Source organism: Talpa occidentalis, unplaced genomic scaffold (assembly GCF_014898055.3).
Source record: "Talpa occidentalis isolate TD23 unplaced genomic scaffold, MPIMG_talOcc4v2.1 talOcc4.11, whole genome shotgun sequence".
Classification (NCBI taxonomy): domain Eukaryota; kingdom Metazoa; phylum Chordata; class Mammalia; order Eulipotyphla; family Talpidae; genus Talpa; species Talpa occidentalis.
Genome location: NW_023601104.1, coordinates 13,984,211 through 14,011,409, shown reverse-complemented (window position 1 = coordinate 14,011,409; position 27,199 = coordinate 13,984,211). Strand labels below are relative to the sequence as shown.

At 40.4% G+C, this 27,199-nt stretch overlaps 1 protein-coding gene and 1 non-coding gene across 2 annotated transcripts in view; one reads left to right on the top strand and one right to left on the bottom strand.

The window, feature by feature from the left end:
* The window catches only part of SLC28A2 (solute carrier family 28 member 2), a 75,587-nt gene that overhangs the window by 5,292 nt on the left and 43,096 nt on the right, over nt 1–27,199 (bottom strand). The window contains exons 4-19 of the mRNA XM_054701163.1: nt 23,813–23,891; nt 23,432–23,554; nt 22,432–22,585; nt 19,655–19,745; nt 19,467–19,552; nt 10,330–10,418; nt 7,234–7,417; nt 5,274–5,415; nt 4,540–4,653; nt 4,109–4,186; nt 3,734–3,814; nt 3,011–3,091; nt 1,658–1,783; nt 1,446–1,576; nt 856–1,024; nt 476–673 (exon numbers count right to left, since the gene is read on the bottom strand). Of these exons, the coding sequence (XP_054557138.1) occupies nt 476–673; nt 856–1,024; nt 1,446–1,576; nt 1,658–1,783; nt 3,011–3,091; nt 3,734–3,814; nt 4,109–4,186; nt 4,540–4,653; nt 5,274–5,415; nt 7,234–7,417; nt 10,330–10,418; nt 19,467–19,552; nt 19,655–19,729 (1,554 nt within the window). The 5' untranslated portion in view covers nt 19,730–19,745; nt 22,432–22,585; nt 23,432–23,554; nt 23,813–23,891. The remainder of the gene's footprint in view (nt 1–475; nt 674–855; nt 1,025–1,445; nt 1,577–1,657; nt 1,784–3,010; nt 3,092–3,733; nt 3,815–4,108; nt 4,187–4,539; nt 4,654–5,273; nt 5,416–7,233; nt 7,418–10,329; nt 10,419–19,466; nt 19,553–19,654; nt 19,746–22,431; nt 22,586–23,431; nt 23,555–23,812; nt 23,892–27,199) is intronic.
* On the top strand, nt 22,424–22,588 carry LOC119239680 (U1 spliceosomal RNA). Its single transcript, XR_005123955.1, has one exon. It is a non-coding gene; the product is annotated as a U1 spliceosomal RNA (small nuclear RNA).

Genomic DNA, 27,199 nt, shown 5'->3' with positions numbered 1-27,199 from the left:
GGGAAGGATGTTCAGAAAATAACAACTCCTTGGGTTACAACAAAGATAATGATAAGGAAACCACCCTGGGCTTCTCTGCCCTTTGTTGAAGCCTATGAATAAGGAGAAGGCATAGAAATGAGAATGACTAAGAAGGAAGAGAGACAGAGGGAGAGAATAAAGGAGATCAATTTATAGCAACTTAATAGATGAAGAAGGGGATCTCAGACTATCCTAAATAGTGTCTTGGTAACTGTAAAAATTCAGCATTACATCATAGAGAGGAGTTGGGTCAGAATGTGTGTATTCTGCAGTGGAGGCAGGGGTGGAGGCAGGGAACGAGGACAACCTAGGCTCTGGAGCTAAGCACACAGTTATGCTTGCTTTGTGGTTAGGCCTGGGACACTGGAAATGGATCTGTGGGTATGAAATAAATGTCTCTGTAATACTTTTTATCTATTCTCAGACTTTTTTGCTTTTCTGGAATGTCACTTACAGAAATCCACTGTTTTTCATTCCCGTCCCATTCTTCCACTCCAGAGAGACGTTTGTTCTTGTATTTAGACAGTTGCTCATAGGCCACAAACTCATTTGTGAAAAACTTGATCCCCACCATTTCAGCTACCATTGGACAGTCTGACCAGTCTACACCCATCATGAAAACCATGGGTCTTAGGATATAAGAGCAGATGACCTTGGTGAAAGAAAGGAAAAGGAAAAACAACACAGGTCAAGAGCCAAGCACCTCCTCTAGAGCCTTGACTCAGTCTCCTCCACCCTTTTCCCTTCCATACTCCCTCTTAGCTCAGGATGGGTCGGGAATTCAAGGAGTACTTAACCATACCCAAGAACAGCCCAACGATTATAATCATTTACCTGAAAAGTGAGTCCTTGTATGTCTACCATTTCCCCTAGCCAGGAGAGTGCAGCATTGATGAAGGCCAGTACTGCCAAAAAGGCTATCAAGTTGGCTGCCACATTAGCAGCAAGGCCTATGGCATCTGAGGCTCCATTGCTGGCGGCTTCCAGGACATTCCTCTCCTTCCTGTGGTTATTGGACATAGGGGAAGAATATGGTGTCTACAGTCATCCCAGTCTCTCAGAGAAGAGAAATATTACTGTCCCTGTAATGTTGGATGCAAGACGGTACAAAGCCAACTTGAGAGGTGGTGGGCCTTCTGCAGTGATCCTTATGGTGGAAATTACACTGAAGCGGTATCAGATTTAATTGCCATGAAATTACACAAACATTAAGGACAGAGGTAACTGGCCTGCTGAAGATGGAGACAGATGGGCGGGGTAAATGAAATAAGAAACTCAACATTCTTAGCTAGAGGTAGACACAGGCAAGAGGGGATATGTAATCACAGTCCTTCCACAGGAGACTTGAGCCTCAGCCACCATAGCATCACTTTGCTATACCTGATCTTACTACTACCATCCCAAATATATGTCATTAGACTCACCCAGGGGGCAATTTTACCCCCTCCTTATTCTTGAACTTGGACTCCTCCACTTCTGGATACACCAGCTTTGACAAAGCAAGAGCAGAAGGGGCAGCCATCACAGAGGCAGAAATCAAGGATGACGCGTCAACCTGCAAAACCAGTCTTTGGGTCAGTGTCTGCATAACCCAGACTCAGTTTTACTCAAGAGTGGTCAAACCGATGTTGCCTACCCCAAAGGATATGAATGCTCCTAGCACAGTGCCTGAAATGGTGGCAAAGCCTCCAGTCATCACTGCGTGGATTTCTGAAAGCGTCATGTCTGCAAGGTATGGACGAATGAGCAGAGGTGCCTCTGTCTATGAACAAGGAGAAGTGAGTCAGATTCAAGAGGGTGTGACTCCCATTCCAAATGGGCTCCCTGGAGCCCCAGGACATACCCCTCCCACATGAGTGCCCTTCCAGCTTGGGCTTTGCTCTTGGACCTGCCCACTGTCTGCCTCTCTTTCTCTCTGGCACCTAATATTTCTGGTTGGCATTGTCCTCCTCTGTTTTCATACAAGTTTTTCTCAACTATTAAAATTTTTAAATGCTATAAAAGAGAAATGTATTTCTTTTGTATGTTTCCAATATGTAGACCTTATAGTTAATGAATGAACTTATGGAATAAATGGTACTTACTGAGTATATACTAGTTACTTTAATAGCACTCATAAATGAATTGCAGAGGTGACTGAAGCCCAATGCTGATGAAAATCAACAGAAATGTTTGTGAAAATGTTATGAAGTTATGAAGAACCAACTATGAAAACTATGTCTAGCATTGACCTAAGATAATGTTATTTATAATTTAATAAGGGAACACTGTGTGCCTTGTGCTGTACTAGATGATAAGGATATTAATACGAATAGGGTAAAGTTCCTATCCTTAGGAACTTTCAGTTTAACACCGGAAACTAAGCTGATTATGGATAATTTCAGCAGAATGTAGTGTGCTATGGTTTCAATATGCAAAAATATTCTTAGAATATTTTAGAACTAATTAATCAGTATTTTAGAACTAGTTAATGAGTTAATCATGTTGGGAGAGAAAGAACCTCAATATTAGTTCTTTGCCAGTTTTAACAAGTCATGGTCCCTAATAACTGAGAAGTCAACAGCACATATTAAGCACTTAATCCATGTAGACAGAAGCCTCAAGCAAGTATAATGCAGAAGAGACTTGGTGTCACCCCTTAGCAAGGCAAGCTCAGCCTCCTTAGTGACCCCTGAAACCCAGAGTCACAAGAGAACCCAGAATATAGAACAACTACATTTCATAGCTCCTTATCAAGTGGGATAAGATTTGGAAGAGGGCATTTCGCTCAATTAATCTATAAGGAGTTGGATCCGTGGCTAAGGACAACCACATTAAATTGCTTAGGTAAATATTATTAGGCATGAAAACTGAAAGTAATGAAATGAGTACCTGCCCATACCATCTTCATTTCTTGACTTTTCAAAAATTACACATGCCTTTCTTAACCTGTTTTCTGCCACATTCTCTGTTCCCCGGAGAAAAGACCAGAAGGCCTCAAGGTGCTTACCATACCCACAAAGATGTTTCCTGCCACAGCCAGGGTCTCTGTGGCAGTAGTGCCCAGAGTGATTTGCAAAAACCAGGCCACCTAAAGAGATAAAAATACCTAAGCCATTAACAGTAACAGAAATCTTGGAGAGTATAAGAAAGCACCTCCTTCTCTACTTTAGTGGTAGACAGAAAAATAGTGACAAACCCAAGGTCACAAAGCTAATTTTATTTTTTTTAAAGATATATTTATTTATCTATACAAGCACTGGATACAGTCAGAAGCACAGGAGGGTGAGAGAATTCACCAGAGCCAGAGCGGAGAGCAGAACAGGCAGACTGACAAAGTACACTGCTGAGGGGAGCAGCGGGTGGCAGGAGAGGTCTGCGCTCCATGTGGGACCCTCGCTTGGCGGCCAGGGATCGAACCGGCGCTGCAGAGGCTGCGGGCAGCTTTGCAACCCAGCGCTCAACTGCTGTGCCACTGGGGAGGGCCACAAAGCTAATTTTAAACAGAGCCTGGACCAGAACTCAGGATTCCTAGTTTCCAGAACAAGTCCCTTAGGACTTAAACATGACCATCTGATATCAGGTATGCTCAAAAGAGTTTCCCTTTTCACACTGGTTCTAACACTCTAAATCCCATATAAGAGTGTTGTTCAAAATATATGCCATCTTCATGCCTCTTGACAGATCACAGGATGAAGATACATCTCCTAAGTGGTGTGGAAGAATGACTCACCTTCTGAACCACCCACTGCACAAGGCCAAGATAGTAGAGAATGGACATCACGCAGCCAAAGAAAATGATGATGGGCAAGGACTGTAATGAGAATGACAGGGTCGTAGTGTATTATATTTTGGGCCTCTACTTAAACTCTCAACATTTCAAGATGATCAAGCTGTGTAGATCCTCAGTGGATATTTAAACATAAACTAGTTTAGGAATAATTTAAAAATATATTACAAATCTATCATGTGCATAACACCATCAGATGTTTTCTGAGCCTTCCTCTCCAATTCCTATTTCATGCCAATGTCAAGATGGCATCATCATCCTCTGTTGCATGCCTCCTCCAACAATGACCGTAACCCCTGCCCCCAAAACAGACGTGACCTGAAAAGCAAAGGCTTCCTTGACCAGCGTATTTCCAAAGACAAAACTGGAGCCAGCCAGGGTGTAGTTCAGGAAAATCTGAAGGAGAGAAGAAAAAGAGAGAGAAAACTAGAGTGAAAACAGGAAGGATACACAGGAAGATGGGCTCGACCTCACACATGATTAGGACCTACTGCTGCAACTAAGGTTTGCTGGTCTTTGACAGCCTGGGGCAGACTGTTCCATTGAGCCGCTTATTCGATGAGCAAGAATTAGCAGTTCAGTTCTCCTTATCCATATGATTAGTTGTACCCCAGTATACACTCTCTTTTACCACCAGGTCTCCCACCACCATCAATAAGAAGACATAGTCCAATCTCATCATGTTTCCCCCAGATCTCCTTGGTCTAGGGTTCTAAAAGAGTAGAGCCCTCCTATTCAATTTCTCATACCTGAATTTGATCTCCCAGCCATTGAAATGCAATAAATCCAGGATCAGTTCTAATGACCAGGATCCCAAAGACAAACTGAAGGCCCAGGCCCCAAAATACTGCCCTCCAGGACACCTGGAACCAATAAGACCATTATTCCAATGTAAACTAGAAACTCTATTTGCCTATTACCTGGGTAGATTTTTAAAAATGGGTTCATGTACTCTGGGTGGAATCAACCTAGGATGTAATAGTAAATCTGAGGTAAGATGGTATAGGGGAGTGGGAGAAATAGGGCAGTAATATGTGAAAAGCCACATCTAACCTTACGGCTCTTAAAACTGTATCTACAGGTTAGATAATACTCATCCATACATTTATGCATACACACATACAAATCAAAGTCATAAACCAATACTTTATATTACAGTGTTCAATGCAAACTAATTCTCTATTGTATTCTATTTTGTTGTTGTTCCTTTCCTTATTTTTTTTACACTGGTCTACATCCACAAAATTGATATCAAAAGTCACTAATGGCTCACAACCTACAGTTTGAAAACAAATGGTCTAGGGCCTCTGAGAACGTTAAGACTTCTCTTAGGAGCAAATTTGTCAAAGAGGCAAATTTAGAGAGTGTTAAGGTCTTGGTTCTGTACTTTTGTAATCAATACTCAACACATGTGCTTTGCAATTAGTAGTACATGGCGCTCGGTTAGGTGTTATAATGCCCAGCTTATATATCCAAAACTCACTGCACTGTGGTGTTTGGAGCAGGCAAAGAGGATGAAGACAAACATGCAGATTCCTGCAAAGGAGATCAGCTGCTCTGGCCGTTTGGCTGTGTCAAGAGCCAGCCACAGGATAAGGCCAACCAACGCGAGTCCTATGAACACCCTGTAGGGGGAACGCCAAGATCATGTTATTCAGTAAATGAATACGTAATTAACTTTACCTCTGAAAAATAAGCGTTCACCCTAAGGATAAATGAAATAACTTAATAGTTCATTGTTGATTAGACAAAGAGACATCTCTTGAGAATCATTCATCTGGTAGTTTCCACCTCTCTCCCCTAACTCTTTTACTTGCAGATAAAATTGAAAGAACCAATGTGAAGACACAAACTACATCCTTTTCCTCATGTTTCCATATCAGTAAGATGTGATATAAGATTGTCCTAATGAATGACCAAAATACTTTAAAAAGATGAAAAATATGCATTCGTTTCCCACGATCTCTGTTCATGGAAGCCATGAACAGTGGTTTCCAACCACTGCAAGATCAAAAGTAAAGACATAGCCACAAATCAACTACTTATGGCCCCTTGATTTACCAAACATGCTTGATGCATACACAGGTTTCCACATGTCTGAATGTTGGAGTCATTTCAGTTCCAAGGGGAAGAATTAGAAGGGTGATCACACAGCAAAAAAAAAACCCCAAAAAACAAAAAGAACATATTGTCCATTGAAATGCCTTGGAAATAACACAAAGCAATACAAGTTAGGGGTGAATTTTAGAACCATTCTCACTGTGAACTCATTTTCTACATGAGTTCAGGTAACTGCAGAACTCATGGCTTCCAGAATCCATCTTGCTAATGAAGAAGCATCCCTCAGTGACAAATACACCAAATGATCCAAAATTTAGGTTGTAATCTTGTGTGTGTCTTCAAATTGGTGATGTTGTAAATATCCTTAAGACCTATTTTCTGTGCATCCATTGGAGAACAGACAGAAAAGAACTTTATAAAAGAATTTGTAAGCATTGATGAAGACCAGCACTGCCAAAAAGGCTATCAAGTTGGCTGCCACATTAGCAGCAAGGCCTATGACATCTGAGGCTCCATTGCTGGGGGCTTCCGGGACATTCCTCTCCTTCCTGTGGTTATTGGACATAGGGGAAGAATATGGTGTCTACAGTCATCTCAGTCCCTCAGAGAAGAGAAATATTACTGTCCCTGTAATGTTGGATGCAAGAAGGTACAAAGCCAACTTGAGAGGTGGTGGGCCTTCCGCAGTGATCCCTATGATGGAAATTACACTGAAGCGGTATCAGATTTAATTGCCATGAAATTACACTAACATCAAGGGCAGTGGACACTGGCCTGGAGAAGATGGAAGCAGATGGGCAGGCTAAATGAAAGAAAAAAATCAAGAGGCCTGTGATCAAAGGGCATGTGATTGCTCTAGTGAGTTAGATGACCTGCTGTAGAATGCAGTTCAATAGCCACTGAAAAGTTAGCTTGCTTCTTAAACTCTACGGAATTGCAAAAGACACCAATGTGCACGGAGTCTGGAAGGCGAGAGAAAAAGTGAAGAGTGTCAGGGAACTAAGGAAGACACATGAGACCACCAAACCATTTGATGGTTTAATGTAGCCTCAGGCCTCTTTGTCTTGATTACTTCATTGAAAAGGAGGATGATCGCCCTTATGTCTGACATGAGCACTGACAATAAATGGACTAAAACTCTTGCCTCGAACAGAACCTCTCCTGCCCTCCAGAATGTTGAGGCACGTGGCTCACTGTTCTGACATCCATTGCTCCTTGCTCTCTGAGCCTCGATTTTGAAAAGTGTAGGTGATGGCCCCAGAGAGAGCTCAAGAACTATCAGAGAAGAAAAAGGTACAGAGACTGTGTTCAGAGACAAGTTGTAGAACCAGGAATATCAAGGTTCTTAATCTTACTCATCATATCATCCAAAGCTATCTTACCTTTTCATCCAAAGCATCACACAGGGGTTTTTCAAGGGCTTCAGACATCCTGTTAATTTTTTACCCAAGAACCTTTTCAGAAAGCGGTGAGCCAAGACCAAGAGCACCAAACAGGTGAGGACGAACAAAGCCAGCGCCCTTTGGAAATTCAAGATGCAAGCTGTCAGGAAGTAGGCGGCATAAGCTTTAAAAAAAAAAAAAAAAAGATAGTACTGAGTAAGGATCAGCAAGGCAGAAATCCATAGGGGTAAATGAAGCACTAAGGAAGATTATCTTGTATTTAAAAATGAACGACTAGGCCTCCCTGGTGGTGCAGGGGTTAAAGTCTCAGTGCTATCAAACTATCACCAGCCACTGCATCATGAGTTTGATCCCCAGCCAGGGAGCTACCCACATATGGCACAGCAGACCTCTCCTGTCTCACCCGCTGCTTCCCTCAGCAGTGTATTTCAGTAGATCTGCCTGTTCTGTTCCCCGCTTTGTCTCTGGTGAATCCTCCCACCCCCCCCCACACCTCTGGCCTACACCCCAGTCCTTGTATGTATAAATAAATAAAATAGGGCCTCCCTGGTGGTGTAGGCAGCTGAGCACAGCACTGTGAAGCTGTCTGCAGCCTCTGCAGCGCAGGTTCAATCCCAGCCAGCCGGCGAGAATCCCACATGGCGCTGCAGACCTCTCCTGTCTCGCCTGCTGTTCCCCTCAGCAGTGTGTTTCCTCAGTCTGCCTGTTCTGTTCCCCGCTCTGTCTCTGGTGAATCCTCTCACCCTCCCGCATATCTGGCCTGTACCCCAGCACTTGTATAAATAAAAATAAATCTTTAAAAAATAAAATAAAAAATAAAATAAATCCTTTTTTAAATTTTATTTTTATATTCCCCATACATGCAACCCCCTTATTTTGACCCCATCCCTCCTTTCCCCGCCCACCCCCCATAGTGTGTCTCTGGTTCATAGTTGTTTGTTGATTTTGATTTTTTCTTTCTTATAGTTATTCTTTTTCCTGGTCCCTTATTTAGGTTTTCTAGATTTCTGCTTTGAGTGAGACCATCCAGTATTTTTCTTTCTCTTTCTGGCTTATTTTGCTGAGCATGATCCCTTCCAGTGCCATCCATGTTGCTGCAAATTGCATGTGTTTATCTTTTTTGAATGCTGCGTAATATTCCATGGTGTATATGGACCACATCTTCTTGATCCAGTCATCTATTTTTGGGCATTTGGGCTGTTTCCAAAGCTTAGCTATTGTAAACAGTGCTGCTATAAACATAGGGGTGCAGGTGCTCTTTGGAATTAATGTTTCTGTGTCATTTGGGTAAATACCTAGGAGTGGAATTGCTGGATCATATGGAAGCTCTATCTTTAGTAGGTTGAGGAATCTACACACAGCTTTCCATAGTGGTTGGACCAGTTTGCACTCCCACCAGCAATGCAGGAGAGTTCATTTTTCTCTACATCCTCGCCAACATTTGTTGTTGCTAGTTTTTTTAATATGTGCTATTCTCACTGGTGTAAGATGGTATCTCATTGTAGTTTTTTTTTTTTTTAAAGATTTATTTATTTATTTATTTATTTATTTATTTATTTATACAAGCACTGGGGCACAGTCAGAAGCGCAGGAGGGTGAGAGAATTCACTAGAGACAGAGCAGGGAGCAGAGCAGGCAGAAGGACCGAAGTACACTGCTGAGGGGAGCAGCGGGCGGCAGGAGAAGTCTGCGCGCCATGTGGGACCCTCCTCCGGTGGCCGGGGAGCAGCCAGGGATCGAACCGGCGCTGCAGAGGCTGCGGGCAGCTTCACAACCCAGCGCTCAACCACTGCGCCACCAGGGAGGCCCTCATTGTAGTTTTGATTTGCAATTCCCTGATTACAAGTGATGTTGAACATTTTTTCATATGCCTGTTGGCCATTTGTATTTCCTCTTTGGAGAAGTTTCTTTTTAGCTCTTCTGCCCATTTTTTCACTGGATTATTTTCTTTGTTGTTGTTGAGTCTCATCAGCTCTTTGCAGATTTTTGTGATCAGTCCTTTATCATTAGTGTTGTGTGCAAAAATGTTCTCCCAGTCGGTGGGGTTTCTCTTTGTTTTGGTTATTGTCTCTTTTGCTGTGCAGAAGCTCTTTAATTTGATGTAGTCCCAGCTGTTTAGCTTTGCCTTCACTATCATTGCTTCGGGTGATGTGTCTGTAAAGATGTCTTTGAGGTGCATGTCATGTAGTATTTCTCCTATATTTCCTTCTATGTATTTTATGGTTTCAGGTCTTATGTCTAGTTCTTTAATCCATTTTGAGTTGGTTTTGTGCATGGTGTGAGGTAGTGGTCAAGCTTCACTCTTTTGCATGTGGCGATCCAGTTTTCCCAGCACCATTTATTGAACAAACTTTCTTTGCTCCAGTGCATATTCTTTGCTCCTTACTGACAGTATATTTTAAATAGAGATTTGCTGGCTTTAATAAATACTTTATATAATTGATGTCACTACTAAGTCAGTAAATAATATCTTATAGGCTTCTCAACAGAGAGACAAGAACTATGCCCCATATTGAATCAAGACACTAAAAAAGAGGCACTTCCCTGGTGGCGCAAGGGGTTAAGCATAGCACTGTGAAGCTATCAGCAGCCTCTGCAGCACAAGTTCAATCACCTGGCTGGCCAGGGAGGTGACTCACATGGCACAGCAGACCTCTCCTGACTCACCCACTGCTCTCCTCAATAGTGTATTTCAGTTTAGCTGCTTGTTCTGCTCCCCACTCTGTCTCTGGTGAATCCCCTCACCCCCCCACACCTCTGGCCTGTACCCCATTTCTTGTATGCGTAAATAAATAAATTTTTAAAAGACACTAAAAAAGAGATAAGCCCAGTTTCTCTGAGAGACTTATCAAATAGCATATCTTGAAAAATGGCTTATTCTCACATTTTATTTATTATTGGCAGTACAACTCAGTAATTTAAGGTTTATCTACTAGTAATTATAAGACCTACACATCAAATAACCCTTTAATCTGTTTGTGGACAAAACTGCTTTCTAACTAATAATTGTCTTAAACAACGCCATATTCCTAAAATGGTTGTACCTCTTGCTTGCCTGAATTCTCAGCACCTTACCCAAACATAGTAGGGTCAGCAGGATAATCCTGAAAATGCGAGCATGTCTTCTATAGAAACTTCTCGCCCTGGTGAATAGTTGTAGGCCCCTATCAAAGAGAACCAAAAAGTAAAAATTATTTCATTCCATTTGTATCAGCTCCTAGAACGTAGGCTATCTGGTGTAAGGATTTTTCTTTTAATTAATGAAGTAAATTATTCATCCATGGAAAGTGAGGTAGTGTTCCCGCAATGCCAAAAGGCCAGATCAAACCTTATGCATGGCAGCACGTCAAAATAACTCTCTTCAGGCTGCAAGAGCAATATCCTTGGTGATCTTGTTCCAGAGAAGTTTACAGTGGGCGCATCAAGGAGAGACTATTGGACTTACTTCTTCCTTGTTCCCCGGAGACAAGGGATTGAGAGCTTCTAGATTCTATTCCTTGAGGGACAACTCTGCCCTTTCCTCCCCCAAAACTACACAAACCCATAACCCTGAAAAGTTGATCAGTTGTACATGGCAAACTGGAAGGAAAATACCAGCATCCTCAAGAATCCCTAGGTGGGTAGGGGCTAAGTGAAGATGTTCAGCAAGCTCTTGAACAGCAAGTGCTATTCAAGTTGATTAGACAAGCATTTGGAATTAGAGAAGTTGATGAACTTTTTCAAGGCCATCAGGGTTGTAAGTAGCAAAGACAGAATGTAAATTCAGGCAACTCTGATTCTATCTTCAGAACCTACAAGTAATTGCAAGACCTATATATCAAATAACCCTTTAATCTATGATTCTGAAGACACAGTCAGAGCTCTTGGCCATCATCCTATGCTGCAACTTACCAGACCCCAGGTTTACCTGCCTCTGCCATTTTTAAGTATGCTCAGCACACTGTAGTCATATGACCAAAACACTCTAATTTCCACACTCTTGGAAGCACCAAAAAGTGAGTTCAACAAAAAGGTCCCAGCTGGTCATCACACTTAGGGAGAACACCTTAGGGCTGAGTGAAAAGGATTGCTTAACAGTTTCAGGATAGTTGAAGGAAGTCATTATCTTTGGAATATCATTCACAATGCATATCAAGGAACTAATCTCATTTCAATCCTGGATTTCCTATGGATGGCAGAGATTTTTGGTTTGCTCCTCCTAACCCACCTCTTCCTTGCTCTGTGTTGTGGGAGTCTTACCCATTGACAGGCTCTCATGCCCTCTGGTTTATCTAGTTGGGTTCTACCAGAAGGACTCCTCAAGAGACGAGAGTAAATGAAAACTGGGATCAGCATATTGGGGATATCTTTATCTAATTCTCCTTCTGGGTTCTCCTGTATCTTTTCCCTTTGAGCCTAAGAATAGTAACTTAGAAAAGAAAAGAAACTTTGCTGTTCCTTTTTTAAAAATTTATTTCTTTATATATATTTCCATCTTTGTTCATTTTTGTACAATATTTTCTTTCTCCTCTCAGGTGTAGTCCCCATAAAATTCCCATCACCAATTCACCCATGCACCATCACCATAGTCCCTTGTGCTCTTCCCTCCCCTATTTTGATCCCTCTCCCTTCCCGTCCCCTACAGAATAGCTCTGATTTATAGTTGCCTGCTAATTTTGAATTTTTATTTATTCTTATTTTTTTTCCTGATTCCTTATTTGGTTCCCTTATATTCCTTCATTAAGTGAAACCATCCAATATTTTTCTTTTTCCTTCCGACTCATTTCACTGAGCATAATCCTTTCCAGCTCCATCCAAGTTGCTGTGAATGGCATGAATTTATCTTTTTTGACTGCTGAGTAATATTCCATTGTGTATATATACCACATCTTCTTGATCCAGTCATCTATTTTTGGGCATTTGGGTTATTTCCATATCTTACCTATTGTCAATAGCACTGCAATAAACATAGGGGTACAGAGAAACCAACTCAAAATGGATAAAAGAATTTAACATAAGACCTGAAATCATAAAATATGTAGAAGAAAATACAGGCAAACACTACATGACATACATCTCAGTAACATCTTTAAAGACATCCCACTTTGCTGTTTCTAACCTCAGTTTCTTGTACTACCATTTCTTATGGTTCCATTACCTCTTGCACACAACTTTCTAATGGTGTCTTTGTCAGTATATCCTCCAGTAATTATCCCAATTTAACTATATCTTGTTTTTCCTACTGGGACCCAAACTGATACACTAGGCAAAGCTTATTTAAAGTTTTACCCAACAAAATGCCAGCGCAGCAATGCCATTATAAAAAAGAAGAGGCATGCAATAACCCAAGAGTAAAAATAAATCTTGTGCCTAGAAAAAGATTTCTGTTATCACCTCACAACCACAATCAACCATTTCCTGGGAACAAAAGTTCTGTGATTCTACTAGAAATCAAGTAAAAACACTCATTCCTGCAAAAAGCCCACGAGTAGCCTGAAACTGAAGCTCTGATTTAAAATGTACCATTAAAAAATAAAAAAAGGAAAGCCAGTAGGAATATTTGAAACAAAACAAGAAAACTAGCTTTATCATCGTTTTCAGCCAATTAAGAAGCAGCACAGAGGTGTGTGGGCAGGTGCTCATGGTCCTGTATTTATCTTATTGGCGCAGGATCTTGCTAATACTACCAAACTCTGTACATAATGGTATAGTCTAAGGGTTACTAACTATAATATATCAGAAAGTTGAATTGAGCAGAAATCTGATTGATGGTGAAATTTGACACTTGGTCATAAAGTGCTGTGAAGTCATATACCCACTGATAAGTTCTCCAGGTATATGGAAGGCTTTCCTGCTATGGGCTATCAATAGCCCTCTTATTTACATGGGTATTGCCTACAGTCTCAAGTTACAGGGTGAAAAAGTATAGCATGGGGTGGTATGTAGTGCCGGCTGAATATAACATTAGTGGGCACCACAGGGCAGACCTGGAAGTAAGGGCATTCATACATTTTCTCAGTGACCTCATCCACAAGATGTGGAAATTCTCCCAACTAAGATAAGTAGATCCATGAAAATTCACAGGGCCTGGAATACTATGTTCAGCAGTTAGGGAGGAAAGCTTAGGACAGCTTTCAGAAAAATTCATCTCCAATAACTTGATGGTGAGGGCCTTAGGTGAATCTTTGCTGCTCTCACTTGAGGTAAGAACTGAAAGAAAATAAATGAGTCCAACACAGACCAAAATGATTATCATATTAAAGTGTGAGGACCTTCAGACAAATGTGACCTGAATCAAAGGGCTTGATAGTATAAAAAGAACTGGTCAGGGCCTCCCCTGGTGGCACAGCGGTTGAGCGCTGGGCTGCAAAACTGCCCGCAGCCTCTGCAGTGCCGGTTTGATCCCTAGCTGCCGGCGAGGGTCCCACATGGCGCAGCAGACCTCTCCTGTCACGCCCGCTACTCCCCTCAGCAGTGTACTTCTCATTCTGCCTATTCTGTTCCCGCTCTGGCTCTGGTGGGTTCTCTCACCCTCCTGCACTTCTGACTGTATCCAGTGCTTGTATAAATTTTTAAATATATAAATAAAAAAAATAAAAAGCTATAATAAATAAATAAATAAAAAGGAACTGGTCAGTGGGGACTGCCCTGGCTACCACTTTGCCAGATTCAAAGTTATAGATACAACTAGCTTCAAATTGGATTGGCCAGGAGACCTGGGAGTAAAGAATAACTATCAAAAGAGTGCAAGGGAGAATAGTGACTGAATGTGAGAAGCAAAAAGCTTATAAAAATGGAAAGTCAAATAGGAGTTGGAAAGCCAGGGAAGGCAAGAGAAAGATCTCTCAAATAGAAGCCAGCTTACAATGGAGACAAAGGCTCTGTGCACCCGGGGATGACCAGTTCTCAGAGTCATTAGCACAGATAGAATAAGAAGGGAACCTGAACCAAAACACAATGGGGTGCTTAATTGCTAAGTTATGATGAATGTTTTGCCAGAGAAGAAAGATTTCCCTCCACATGGTACCCAAATCTCTGCTTGATGTGCCCATTTCAGATGATGGAAAATGTCAGATCTTTATCACACTCACAATAGAGACCCAAGGCCAAGGGTTCACAAAGACAAAGGAACTATGTGGTGGGATCTCCAGCTGGACTTTCAACATATTCTTAACATCTTCCTTTCAAAACTCATCTCTCCAAGATGAGGGTGGGTGAAGGCTAGTTGGAAATCCCACAACATAGTTCTTTTTTCTTTGTGGACCTTTGGCATTGGTTGTTAGCAAAAGTTTCTCCCTGATTCTAGTATGTGATTAATGCACATCATGGGTTTCCTATGATACAGTTTGCCTTTATTTAAACATTCTTTTAATGATTTCATTTGGAATTTAAGGACAAGTGGGCTCTAGTTCCTTCAGATGCTGATAGCAATCTCAGGCCCTAGTAAGAAATGAAAAAAAATGGAGGATAGAGAGAAGTCCCTGCAAGGATGGAATGCCTATAATTCTTCCTTGGGACTTGCACTGACATGTAACATAGTCAGGCCCAAGATGCCTTTCTAGACGTCCATCCTGTAACTTTTACAGCACATGTCCACTAACCCATGTTACCATCCTTACCCATGTCTGGTAGGCTTCCTGTCATCCTGCCAAGAAGTCAGAATGGTTGCTCTGATAGGGGAGCCAGAAGAGACAGCAAACATAATGGGAGAGTGGGAGAGCTATCAGGAAAAGGTAAAAATAGAAATGATCTTTAATAAGGAGGTGACATTTAATGATGTCGAAAATCAAGCAGCTTGGCAAATGAGAACATGATAAATTTGGTAGTGAAGAGCTGACAGGTTCTGTTTGAGAGAGTTATTTACAGGAGAGTGACTGGGTGAAGCAAAGTTGCAGATTATTAAGGAGTGAATGAGTATATATGGACTACTTTTTCAAAAAATTTGCCCATGAAGAAAAGAAAAGCTAGATACTATTTATTAAAAACCCTTTGCTAGTTACTACAAGGCCTCATAGTTCACTCTCCTGAAACACAAAACCTATTAAGGTTAGTACTATAACAAAATTATGAGAAGGGAAATGAAGCCTGCTAGCAGGTGGCAGAGTAACGATTTAAAACCCTGATCTTGGGCCTCCCCGGCGCAGCAGTTGAGCGCTGGGCTGCGAAGCTGCCCGCAGCCTCTGCAGCGCCAGTTAGATGCCCGGCCGCTGGCAAGGGTCCCACATGGTGCGCAGACCTCTCCTGCCGCCTGCTGCTTCACAAAGACAAAGTGCTGCTTCAGAAAGACAAAGCAGTGTACTTCGTCTGTCTGCCTGTTCTGCTCCCTGCTCTGGCTCTGGTGAATTCTCTCACCCTCCCGTGCTTCTGACTGTACCCAGTGCTTGTATAAATAAATAAAGTAAATAAAACCCTGATCTTCCCATTACTCCATATTGGTTCTTATTATAAATGTAAGACTCAAATTCTAGAAGGACCATTCCAGAATTCCAGTGTTATCATTGGAAGGATCACGGGAAGAACTAATCTGAAAGGTAGCAGGGAACAAGTCTGCTAAGTGGATATGCAGGAGTTAAAAAAGAGAGGGTTGTGGTAACTAGAAGTGAGCAAGGCATGTTTGAATGTGGCTAGCATTTTTTTTTTTAAGATTTATTTACTTATGCATACAAGAGCTGGGGTAAAGGCCAGAGATGTGGGGTTGTGTCTTAACCCCTTGCACCACCAGGGAGGCCCGAGGTCAGCATTCTGAAAGAACAGTATGCTTTGCTGTCATATGGAGGCAGGGAGCGTGTGGATAGATGGTGGGAAGAAAGCTTGTGAGAAGGGCAGCAGCCAGATCATGTGGATTATATGCCAAGCTGATGAACTACGCAAATTCCCAACCACAGTAAAACGAACAAGTAAATTGTAGCCGAGTGTGACAACACTAAATAGTAAGTAAAAAAGTACAAACCGGGCCTCCCCGGTGGCGCAGCGGTTGAGCGCTGGGTTGCGAAGCTGCCCGCAGCCTCTGCGGCGCCAGTTCGATCCCCGGCTGCTCCCCGGCCACCGGAGGAGGGTCCCACATGGCGTGCAGACCTCTCCTGCCGCCCACTGCTCCCCCCAGCAGTGTACTTCGGTCCTTCTGCCTGCTCTGCTCCCTGCTCTGGCTCTGGTGAATTCTCTCACCCTCCCGCGCTTCTGACTGTACCCAGTGCATGTATAAACAAAAAACAAACAAACAAACAAATAAATAAATAAAACATGCCTCTATGTGCAACAATATAGAAGAATGTCCCAAAAATGATGCTGAGCAAAAGAAGCCAGACACACAGTAGGGATGGCTCACTTCCATTTAAAATATAAATGGGGGCCTCCCCGGTGGCGCAGCAGTTGAGTGCTGGGTTGCGAAGCTGCCCGCAGCCTCCGCAGCGCCGGTTCGATCCCCGGCTGCTCCCGGGCCACAGGGGTCCTTCTGCCTGCTCTGCTCTCCCCTCTGGCTCTGGTGAATTCTCTCACCCTCCCGTGTTTCGACTGTGCCCAGTGCTTGTATAAATAAATAAATAAATCTTTAAAAAAAAAAAAACACCTTATTTAAAAAATAAAATATAATATAAATGGATTTTATTTCTGTTAAAAGTATAAATTAGACTTTACACTACAGTCCAAAAACAGGCAAAAATCAGTCTATTATACTAAAAGTCAGGGTAACTTTTAGGGCAGTTGTGACTGAAAAGGTATCACTGTGGTACTTGACACTGATGATGTTATGGTCATGAGTATGCCAACTTTATGAAATTCATTGAGAGGCTCACAAAATATGCTTAGTTTTCTGTATGGACACTGAGGCATATTAAAATTTACATGAAAAATAGCATCATAGGGCACATGAAACAAGGTATAAGTCAGGACAAAGAAATTTACTTTATAAAATTGTATAACTCTAATGGCAGATATAAAGAGGACATGGTTAAAGGAGATCTGCTTTTATCCTGACTGGGAAAACCAAAAGGATTAATGATGGCAATACCCTGCAAATTAATTCATACACTCAATACAGTAAAAATTTCACTTCCCACAGGAATATTTTTAGAAATTGACAATTTGATAAGACAATTTATTTGAAGAATAAACTGACAAGAATACCAAGGAATATTAATTAAAGAGGAAATTAATGCAAATAACTGACCAGAGTCTATTGCTAAAATTTTATAAGGAGTTTGCTAGGTTGACACATATCTATTAAAATTTGAACATTATAGAATTTTTTAGTATATACTATAGATAAAGCATTGTATCATGGTTCCTATCCTTGATGTATTTCCAGCCCAGTGTAGGAGTACAGGTAAGTTACAGGTAAGTCTGTAGCAAACACATTGTCAAAACACTTAAATGCTATCTGAGAGGAGCAAATAAAATGCTACGGAAGTTTGGAGACAGAAGGGACCTCCTAGAATTGGGGCCAGCACATTTGAAGAGGAGGAACATTTGTGATGGTATCATGAACATGATAATTTTGAGTTGGACCTGAAAAGATATGCTGTATTCAGCCAGAAAGATGTACAATGAAAAAACATTTCACTCAAAAGGAATGATGGAAAGAATGGCCAGAGGCAGGAAATGAAGGATTATATATAAGGAAGAGAGAGAGAGAGAGAGAATGAGAGCTTATATATATATATATATATATATATATATATATATATATATATATATATAGAGAGAGAGAGAGAGCCTATATATATATATATATATATAGGCTCTCTTTATATATGGTTGACTCTCACTAGAACAGAGGGGAATTGTAAGAGTTCATTGTTGAGAGGCAAGAGGAGTGGGGACATTCAAATGTCAAGCTGTGGAGTTGGGTCCTGTTAAGGATCCAGGTGGTTGATTTGTTTGTTTGTTTTGGTTTGTGTTTATTTGTTTGCTTATAATGGAGCCACAGAGGTTTTTAAATAAGGGAGTTCCATGTCATGTTGAGGCAGTTTGGGTAGAATCTACATTGGAGAGGTTGACAGTGGGTGAAGAGCACTGCAAACAAGAAATCTATATGGTGCTACGTGAGTAGTTTAGAAGAAAGGAAATTGAGGTTTGAAATCCAGATTGTACTGTAGTTGATAAAGAAAAAATGTAAAGCACATGCAGAAATACAGAAATTAAACCAAATGGGGGAGATGTCTCACTTTACTAGAATTTAAAGAAATTCAAGTTATAATTTTAAAGGCTAATTTTTATATCTGCATAATTAATCTTTTTATATGAGATAATATAAATTGATGAGATTTGAGGAAACTGGATACAATTATACATTAGAGCAATTTAAGGTACCAACAATAACAAAATAAATCAAGATCCTTTTGGTGAAGTACTAACATCTTGTTTTTCACAGGGCAAAAACTGAGGATTAGAGAAGATAAATAACTTATCCACTATCTGGTAAGTGGTATAGTTAATACTGTGAAGAAGCCAGCCTGTACCCACTGGGGACAGCAGGTGGTTCAATTTTCAGAAATTGTGTAAACCATTATTAAAATTTTTAATTATATTAAATTACAAAACAATGGTAATAAATACTCAAAACTCATCACTTCCTAATTATTTTTGCTACTTTTCACTGTTGTCCAAGCTCTTGAGGTTGTGTGTATAATGGACATCTCATATAATGATGTGTTATTGAGCACTCATTCCCATCTCCTCATTGATGACAGCCCATTGGTTCACTAAAATTGGCCATGTTGCGAGTATTATACTACAGGCAAATCCTATAAATCAAGATTTAATTTATTATTTTGCATAGTTCAAGAATCAGCAGGGGATGGTCCATGGACCAAGTTGGTCCCACCTTCTTTCCGTAAAGAAAGGTTTATTAACACAGCCACTCCCCTTTGTTAGGTATCATCTGTGGTTGCTTTCCTGCTAAAATGGTAGAGTTAAGTAATTGTGGCAAAGAATGTATAGTGCAAAAAGTCTGGTCCTTTACAGAAGAAGCTTGTCACTCCAGTCTTGCTCATTAAGGTAAGTGAAAACATAAACCAACATTCATGACTAAACTACTCTTGCACAGTTCAGACATAGACTAAGTAGTCAGACTCTAGAACTCACAATAACCTCTATCCTGCTAAACAGTGGGCAAGCATGTGGAATTTACAAAAAATTTACTGAGGTAAATTTGACCACTTCTGAATCCACTGGCCACGCTTAGCCCAACCCTATACCCTCAGGTTCTAAATGAACCAATTCCAGAATAACTGTACCTTTGGTGAGTGGGATGTCCCAGCCCATTCCCAATACTGTGTCCTTGACCTTCAGTCTTCCTGGTTCCTTCAGGATTTACTACTTCCTGCAAGCATAGGTAGAGTAGGTGTCAGTCATTGCCCTACCAGAGGAGATGGGTATTGAGAGAAGCCAACAAAGTTGCACAGAAACTAAACTAATACAGTACCATGAGCTCTGACTCTGGATTTTCGATGCCAGTCACTGGGCACAGATCAATGGACTGTCCACTTGCTTCCTCCATTTTCTGTTATCCTCAACTGAGAAACAAACACAGGTTCAAAGCTAAAATACTGGTCATTCTAGATTGTGAATTTTCAGAGCCATGTATCCCCAGGAAAAGAAAAAGTAAAACCTTTAAAGGAGGCTTAATTTATTTTCTTAAGAAATAAACACAGTGAAAATTGGAAGCATAATTTTAATATAGTACCTAATGAAATATGGACTCATATTTCTTATTGTGAATACCTAAGGAAAGGGCAATAAGCTAAGAACAGAAAAGCACAGAGCAGGGAGACTTGAAATGAATCAATGATTCACCCAAGGTACCCGGACCTGTACTAAAAATGACCTTATGGAGTCCCTTAAAGGAAGAATCAGAACATGCTCAAGGAGTTAAGACAAAACCTATGAAGCTATCAGCAGCCGCTGCAGCATTAGTTCAATCCCTGGGCAGGGAGCTACCCACATGGCGCAAAAGACCTCTCTTGACTCACCTGCTGCTCCCCTCAGCAGTGTATTTCAGTACATCTGCCTGTTCTACTCCCCACTCTGTCTCTCGTGAATCCTCTCACACACACCCCCGTACTCCTGGCCTGTACCCCAGTTCTTGTATGCATAAATAAATAAATCTAAAAAAAAAGAAAGAAAGAAAGAAAGAGAGAGAGAGAGAGAGAGAGAGAGAGAGAGAGAGAGAAAGAAAGAAAGAAAGAAAGAAAGAAAGAAAGAAAGAAAGAAAGAAAGAAAGAAAGAAAGAAAGAAAGAAAGAAAGAAAGAAAGAAAGAAAGAAAGAAAGAAAGAAAGAAAGAAAGAAACTACTTCTGTTAGCCTAGCGGGAAGCCCCACTAGATTTGATGAGTAAGAAGAAAAAAGAAAAGGAGCCAGAGAGCTGGGAAGACCCCAGGCCACATCATATGCTGAAAAAACAAGCCTCTCACTATAATGCAGTACACAGATTGTTTTTACATCTAAGACAGTGTCTCATTTAAACAAAAAAAAAAACCAAAAAAAAACCTACATTTAGAGTAATCAGTGTGAATGCTCATTATCTCAAAGTTTTAAAACAAAATGAGAGAATCAAGAAACTAAGGAAACTATTTGAGCCTAACTATAAGTAACCCTATTAGACAAACACTCAAATTTATAGTCAAAGCTCATTCTGAGATGACCCTTCACTTTGTAGAAAATCTCCTTCCAATGGAATTTTTTAATTTTTTAATATGATCTCTTCAGCCACTTAAAATACAATTTCACCAATAAACATAAACAGACTTCTGTTGTAAAAATCAGAACCTTCCTATACAGGCACATAACTACTTGAATTTGGTCTAAATATGATCATTTAAGAAACTTGGAAAATCAGGTTCCCCCACCACACACATACACACACATGCACACAGACACAAAACCCTTGCTTACTCCAGTTCGTAGGATTCCATCTGGCTCCTCAGAAAAGGAAAGAAAGAAAAACTCCGCTTTTAGAGACCCTGAGTACAAAAGGGGTGGAGGTGAAAGGTTCACAGGGATTGGCTCCTTTTCCTAGGCCCTCCTACTACCTTCCTTGTAATCACAGCTCTTGGGTTAAATATTTATATGTTTTTCAGACTTATTTCACAGAAAAGAGAAAGGTACGTGCACTCAGAAAACTTATTTTATACTAGGACGGCAAAAGCAAGGAAAAAAAGCAAGATGGTACATGTTTCAATTTCAAATGGCAGCTGGGCGTTGTCTATTAATCCATTCAACAAAAATTTATTAAGTACTCACTGTTGCCCAGGCCCGGCATTGGGTGCTCATTGACACAAAGATCAATGAGACACTGAAGACACATGAAGAACTTACAAATCCATGAGGAAAACAAGGTGTCAAAAGGCTTCATGGAGTTGGTAACAAATGACAAGTCTAGAAAGTCTTAAAAGGTAAGTAGGGGATCAACAATGGAGAAGGGAAAATTGTATTTGCAGAGGGAGAACTCGACCAAAAGCACAGGGGTGAGGCCTTCCCTAACCCCACCTTCTAAGGAGAAACCAAAATTAGCTAAAGAATGGAGGGAAACTTTGGAGAAACTAATAACCAAAATAAAGTAGGGAATTAGTTAAGGAATGAAGGAGGAAGATATGAATGCAATGGAGGTGGTTTAACCAAAAAATAAGAGGCCTCCCTGGTGGGGCTGGCACAAGAGGTTACGTTTCAGCACTATGAAGCTATCAGCAGCCACTGCATCAGGAGTTCGATCCCCCACTGGTAAGTTAACCCACAAGGCACAGCAGACCTCTGGTCTGCTGCTCCCCTCAGCAGTGCATTTCAGTAGATCTGCCTGTTCTGCTCCCCACTCTGTCTCTGCTCAATCCTCTCACCCCCCGCACCTCTGTATGCATAAATAAATCTTTTTTTCAAAAAGTCTGAAAATTTAGTTAAGTGCCACATAGAGGTGGGCCCTACAAAACAGGCTTACTGTCTGGGTTTTTTCAAAACCAAATGGGGAATCAAGAGGTGGATGGGTTGGAAGGATTTGGGGACGGGGAGACCAGCCAGGATACAAAAGCAATGGTTCAATTCTGACAGGGGCCAAAGCATGAGATGGAAGGAAGAAAACAAATGTATAGGACTTGGTGATTGATTGGGCAGGGAGAAAAGGAAAGAAAAGGGGGAAGATAATTCTTCGAAATAGTTCAAACGATCTTGTTTCTCTCCTACTCTGCAGTAATAGTTATTGCAGACACTTACCTGGGAGGGAAGACACCATGATCATGAAGGTGGTTTTCCCAGCTTGAGTCTTAGTCATTGCATTCCGGATGTGCTGACCCCCTGCGATATCCCCAAATATGGGAAACTTGACTTCATAACTTCTGGTGGTGTGGGACTATGATCCTGTTCTCCCCTGGAAAAAAAAAATGTACTGCATATTGTTCTCTAAATGTTCATTATTTTCTTGTGCCTGTGAGACTTTGTGGATTCTATTCCTTCTGACACTAACACCCTGCCCCTATTTATCTATGAAGCAAATCCCTACACCTCCCATATATGTTTTCCAAGACTATTCTCTTCAGTGAAGTTTTCTATAACTATTGACAAAGCTTAAGACCACATCCTCTGGGCTCCTACTACAACATGCTGTTGTAGAACTCTGCAGAACACACAGGTCTTTCAGTGTTCATTGGTCTCCCACTAGACTCTGATCTCAAGCCCAGGCTCTCTATCTTGTCCATCACTGTCTCCTGAAGCTCAGGTCTGCTGGAATATCACACAATCAAGAAATAAGTGTGAAATATGTGGGACAGGAAAGCAAACACAGGATTCAGGCGGATGGGTATGAGTATATAATGACAGCAATCACCAAAATAGGAACATGTTTTTATTTCCCTAGCTTCAAATTCATACACATACACACACACACACACACACACACACACACACACAGAGTAAATATATATATAATGCAAACTAGAGCAACTAGTATCTCTCTGAACCTCTTCTGTCACTCTGCTTTTCCTAATTGCCTTATGCTAACTCATAAGATTATTATGAAAATTTAGTAACTTAACGTATAAAAGGAACTTGAAAAATATAGCTGACCGTATAGTTGTAGACTTCTACTAAAGGTCTTGTAGTAATTCAGGAAAACTACAGATATTTTCAAGCTGATGTCTGACTATTATCTCAAAATTACTATTAAGTTTCTCTTACTCATCCTAGCTCAGGCTTTATCTCTGTTTTTCATTTTTACCTTAAGTATGACCAGTTCTGGGGTCAGACGAGGTATAATGATAGGCAGGGGTCATAGTGTTGAGTCCAGATGAAATGCCAGTGGTCATATCTCTTTTTTCTCTCACACTCCCTCTTTCCTTTCCTGTGGGTATAAAAGAAAATCCATGTTCGTCTTGTAAGTGCAGGCTGCAGCACTCATCTCACTTTTCCAAGAGATCCAAGATTACTTTAAATGCAAGTATTATTGACATAACCCCAACTGTTAAGTCCTGCTTGTACCGCCCTTCGTTAACTTTTGGCTCAGAGACAGGTTTCATTGTTTAAATTTTCCTTTTTGTCTTGCCGCTTATAGTGTGATAAACTCTCTCAAATTACAGATCAGAAGAATAAAGCAATTTACCCAGAGTTAATAGCTGCCTGGTAGTTCAGCCAAATTGATATCCTGGGATCCTTACTCCTACTTCTGTACTATTTCTGGGCTGTGGGGTGAAAGGGAAGTAAGAGATTCCTGTTTCTCTAGCTTTTATAGTCTTTCAAAAGAAATATATCAAAATCTGTGACAGGCAACTGAAACAATACTTATATTAAAAGAAGAAAAATAGTCTGAAGTCAATTAAACTTTCACCTTAAGAAACTAGAAACAAAAGAGTAAATTAAACCAAAGGCCAAGGAAAACAATTAAGAAATCGTGAAAGTAAGAACAGAAGAAACAATAAAGAAAACAAATGAAATGAAAAGTTGATTCTTAAAAAGATCAGTTATATTGATAAGCATCTAGCCAGAATGATGAAGGAAAACAAAAGAAGAAACAAATTACAAATATCAGGAATAAAAGAAGAGAACACTACAGTTTCTACACATGTTAAATAGATAATACATAGGGCCTCCCTAGTGGCGCAAGCAGTTGAATGCCGTACTGTGAAGCTGTCTGCAGCCTCTGCAGCACAGGTTCGATCCCGGCCGGCCAGCGAGACTCCCACGTGGTGTGGCAGACCTCTCCTGTCTCACCCACTGCTCCCCTCAGCAGTATACTTCAGCCTTCTGCCTGTTCTGTTCCCCACTGTCTCTGGTGAATGCTCTTACCCTCCCGCGCATATGGCCTATACCCCGTTCTTGTATAAATAAATATTAAAAATAAATAGATAGATAAATAGATAGATAGATAATACATAGATAATACAAATAATAAATATAGCTGTACTGCCACAAATTCAACAATTTAGATGAAACAGACAAGTTTTATGAGGCACAAAACTGCCAATGCTCACTTCAGAAGAAATAACCAGAGTAACCCTATGTCTATTAAAGACTTTATATGTACTTCCAACAAACAATACTCCAATCCAGACGTCTTAAAATACTCAAATCTACCAAATATTTAAGGTAGAATAATGACAATTTTCATAAACTCTTTTAAAATACATAAGAGGTGGGAACACTGATGACTCATTTAGGAAACAGCAATATACTAATACAACAACCAGATAGCAACGTACATAAAAAGAAAAACTGTTGGTCAATTTCCCACTTGAACATATATGAAAGAAAATCCTCAACAAAATACTAACAAATCAAATGCAGCAATGCATAAAATGGGTAATATATAATAACTAAGCCTTTATCCCAGGAAGGAAGGCTGTTCAACATTTGAAAAGCAATGCAATTTACTGCATCAATAAACTAAAAAGGAAAAGTGATATTATTATTATTCCCACAGATGCGGCAAAAAGTATTTAACAGTCTATATCTTTTATGACAAAACCAACAACTTTTAGCCACTACGAATAGAAGCAACTTCTTCAACTTAATGAAGGACAGCAAAAAAAAAAAATCCCTATAATAAATATCATTATAAAAACTAAATGTTTTCTTTTTTTTTATTTTTTTTTTTTTAATAAATTTTATTGTTATATTCCCCATACAATTGCAGCCCCCCCATTCTGACCCCAATCCCTCCCCTCCCACCCCCGCCCCCCTAAAAGTGTCTCTGGTTCATAGTTTTTTGTTGATTTTGATTTTCACTTTCTTATAGTTATTCATTTTCCTGGTCCCTTATTTAAGTTTTCTAGATTCCTGCTATGAGTGAGACCATCCGGTATTTTTCTTTTTCTTTTTGGCTTATTTCGCTGAGCATGATCCCTTCCAGCGCCATCCATGTTGCTGCAAATTGCATGTGTTTATCTTTTTTGAATGCTGAGTAATATTCCATGGTATATATGTACCACATCTTCTTGATCCAGTCATCTATTTTTGGGCATTGGGTTGTTTCCAAAGCTTAGCTATTGTAAACAGTGCTGCTATAAACATAGGGGTGCAGGTGTTCTTTGGAATTGATGTTTCTGTGTCCTTTGGGTAAATACCTAGGAGTGGAATTGCTGGATCATATGGAAGCTCTATGTTTAGTAGGTCCAGAAATCTCCATACAGCTTTCCACAGTGGTTGGACCAGTTTGCACTCCCACCAACAGTGCAGAAGAGTTCCTTTTTCTCCACACCCTCGCCAACATTTGTTGTTGCTAGTTTTTTTAATATGTGCCATTCTCACTGGTGTAAGATGGTATCTCATGGTAGTTTTGATTTGCATTTCCCTGATGACAAGTGATGTTGAACATTTTTTCATATGCCTGTTGGCCATTTGCATTTCCTCTTCAGAGAAGTTTCTTTTAAGCTCTTCTGCCCATTTTTTGACTGGATTATTTTCTTTGTTGTTGTTGAGTCTCATCAGCTCTTTGCAGATTTTTGTGATCAGTCCTTTATCATTAGTGTTGGGTGCAAAAATGTTCTCCCAGTTGGTGGGGTTTCTCTTTGTTTTGTTATTGTCTCTTTTGCTGTGCAAAAGCTCTTTAATTTGATGTAGTCCCAGCTGTTTATCTTTGCCTTCACTATCACTGCTTTGGGTGATGTGTCTGTAAAGATGTCTTTGATGTGCAAATCACGTAGTGTTTCGCCTATATTTCCTTCTATATATTTTATGGTTTCAGGTCTTATGTCTAGTTCTTTAATCCATTTTGAGTTGATTTTTGTGTATGGTGTGAGGTGGTGGTCAAGCTTCATTCTTTTGCATGTAGCGACCCAGTTTTCCCAGCACCATTTATTGAACAAACTTTCTTTGCTCCAATGCATATTCTTTGCTCCTTTGTCAAAGATTAGTTGACCATAAATCTGTGGGTTTATTTCTGGATTTTCTATTCGATTCCATTGGTCTGTATGTCTGTTCTTGTTCCAATACCATGCAGTTTTGATGATTATGGCTTTGTAGTATAGTTTGAAGTCTGGGAGTCTGATGCCTCCATTCCCTTCTTTTTTTTTCAGGAGAGCTTTGGATATTCGGGGTTTTTGGTGATTCCATATGAATTTCATCAATAATTGTTCTATTTCTTTGAAGAATGACATTGAAATTTTGATTGGAATAGCATTGAATCTGTATATTGCTTTTGGTAGGATGGCCATTTTAATAATGTTTATTCTTCCAATCCATGAGCAGGGTTGCAACCCTTATTTTGACCCTCAGCCCTCCTTTCCCCGCCCCTCCCCCCCACAGTGTGTCTCTGATTCATAGTTGTTTGTTGATTTTGATGTTTTCTTTCTTATAGTTATTCTTTTTCCTGGTCCCTTATTTAGGTTTTCTAGATTCCTGCTATGAGTGAAACCATCCGGTATTTTTCTTTTTCTTTCTGGCTTATTTTGCTGAGCATGATCCCTTCCAGCTTCATCCATGTTGCTGCAAATTGCATGTAAAACTGAATGTTTTCTCCTAAGGTCAAGAACAAAAATATCTGCTCTGACCA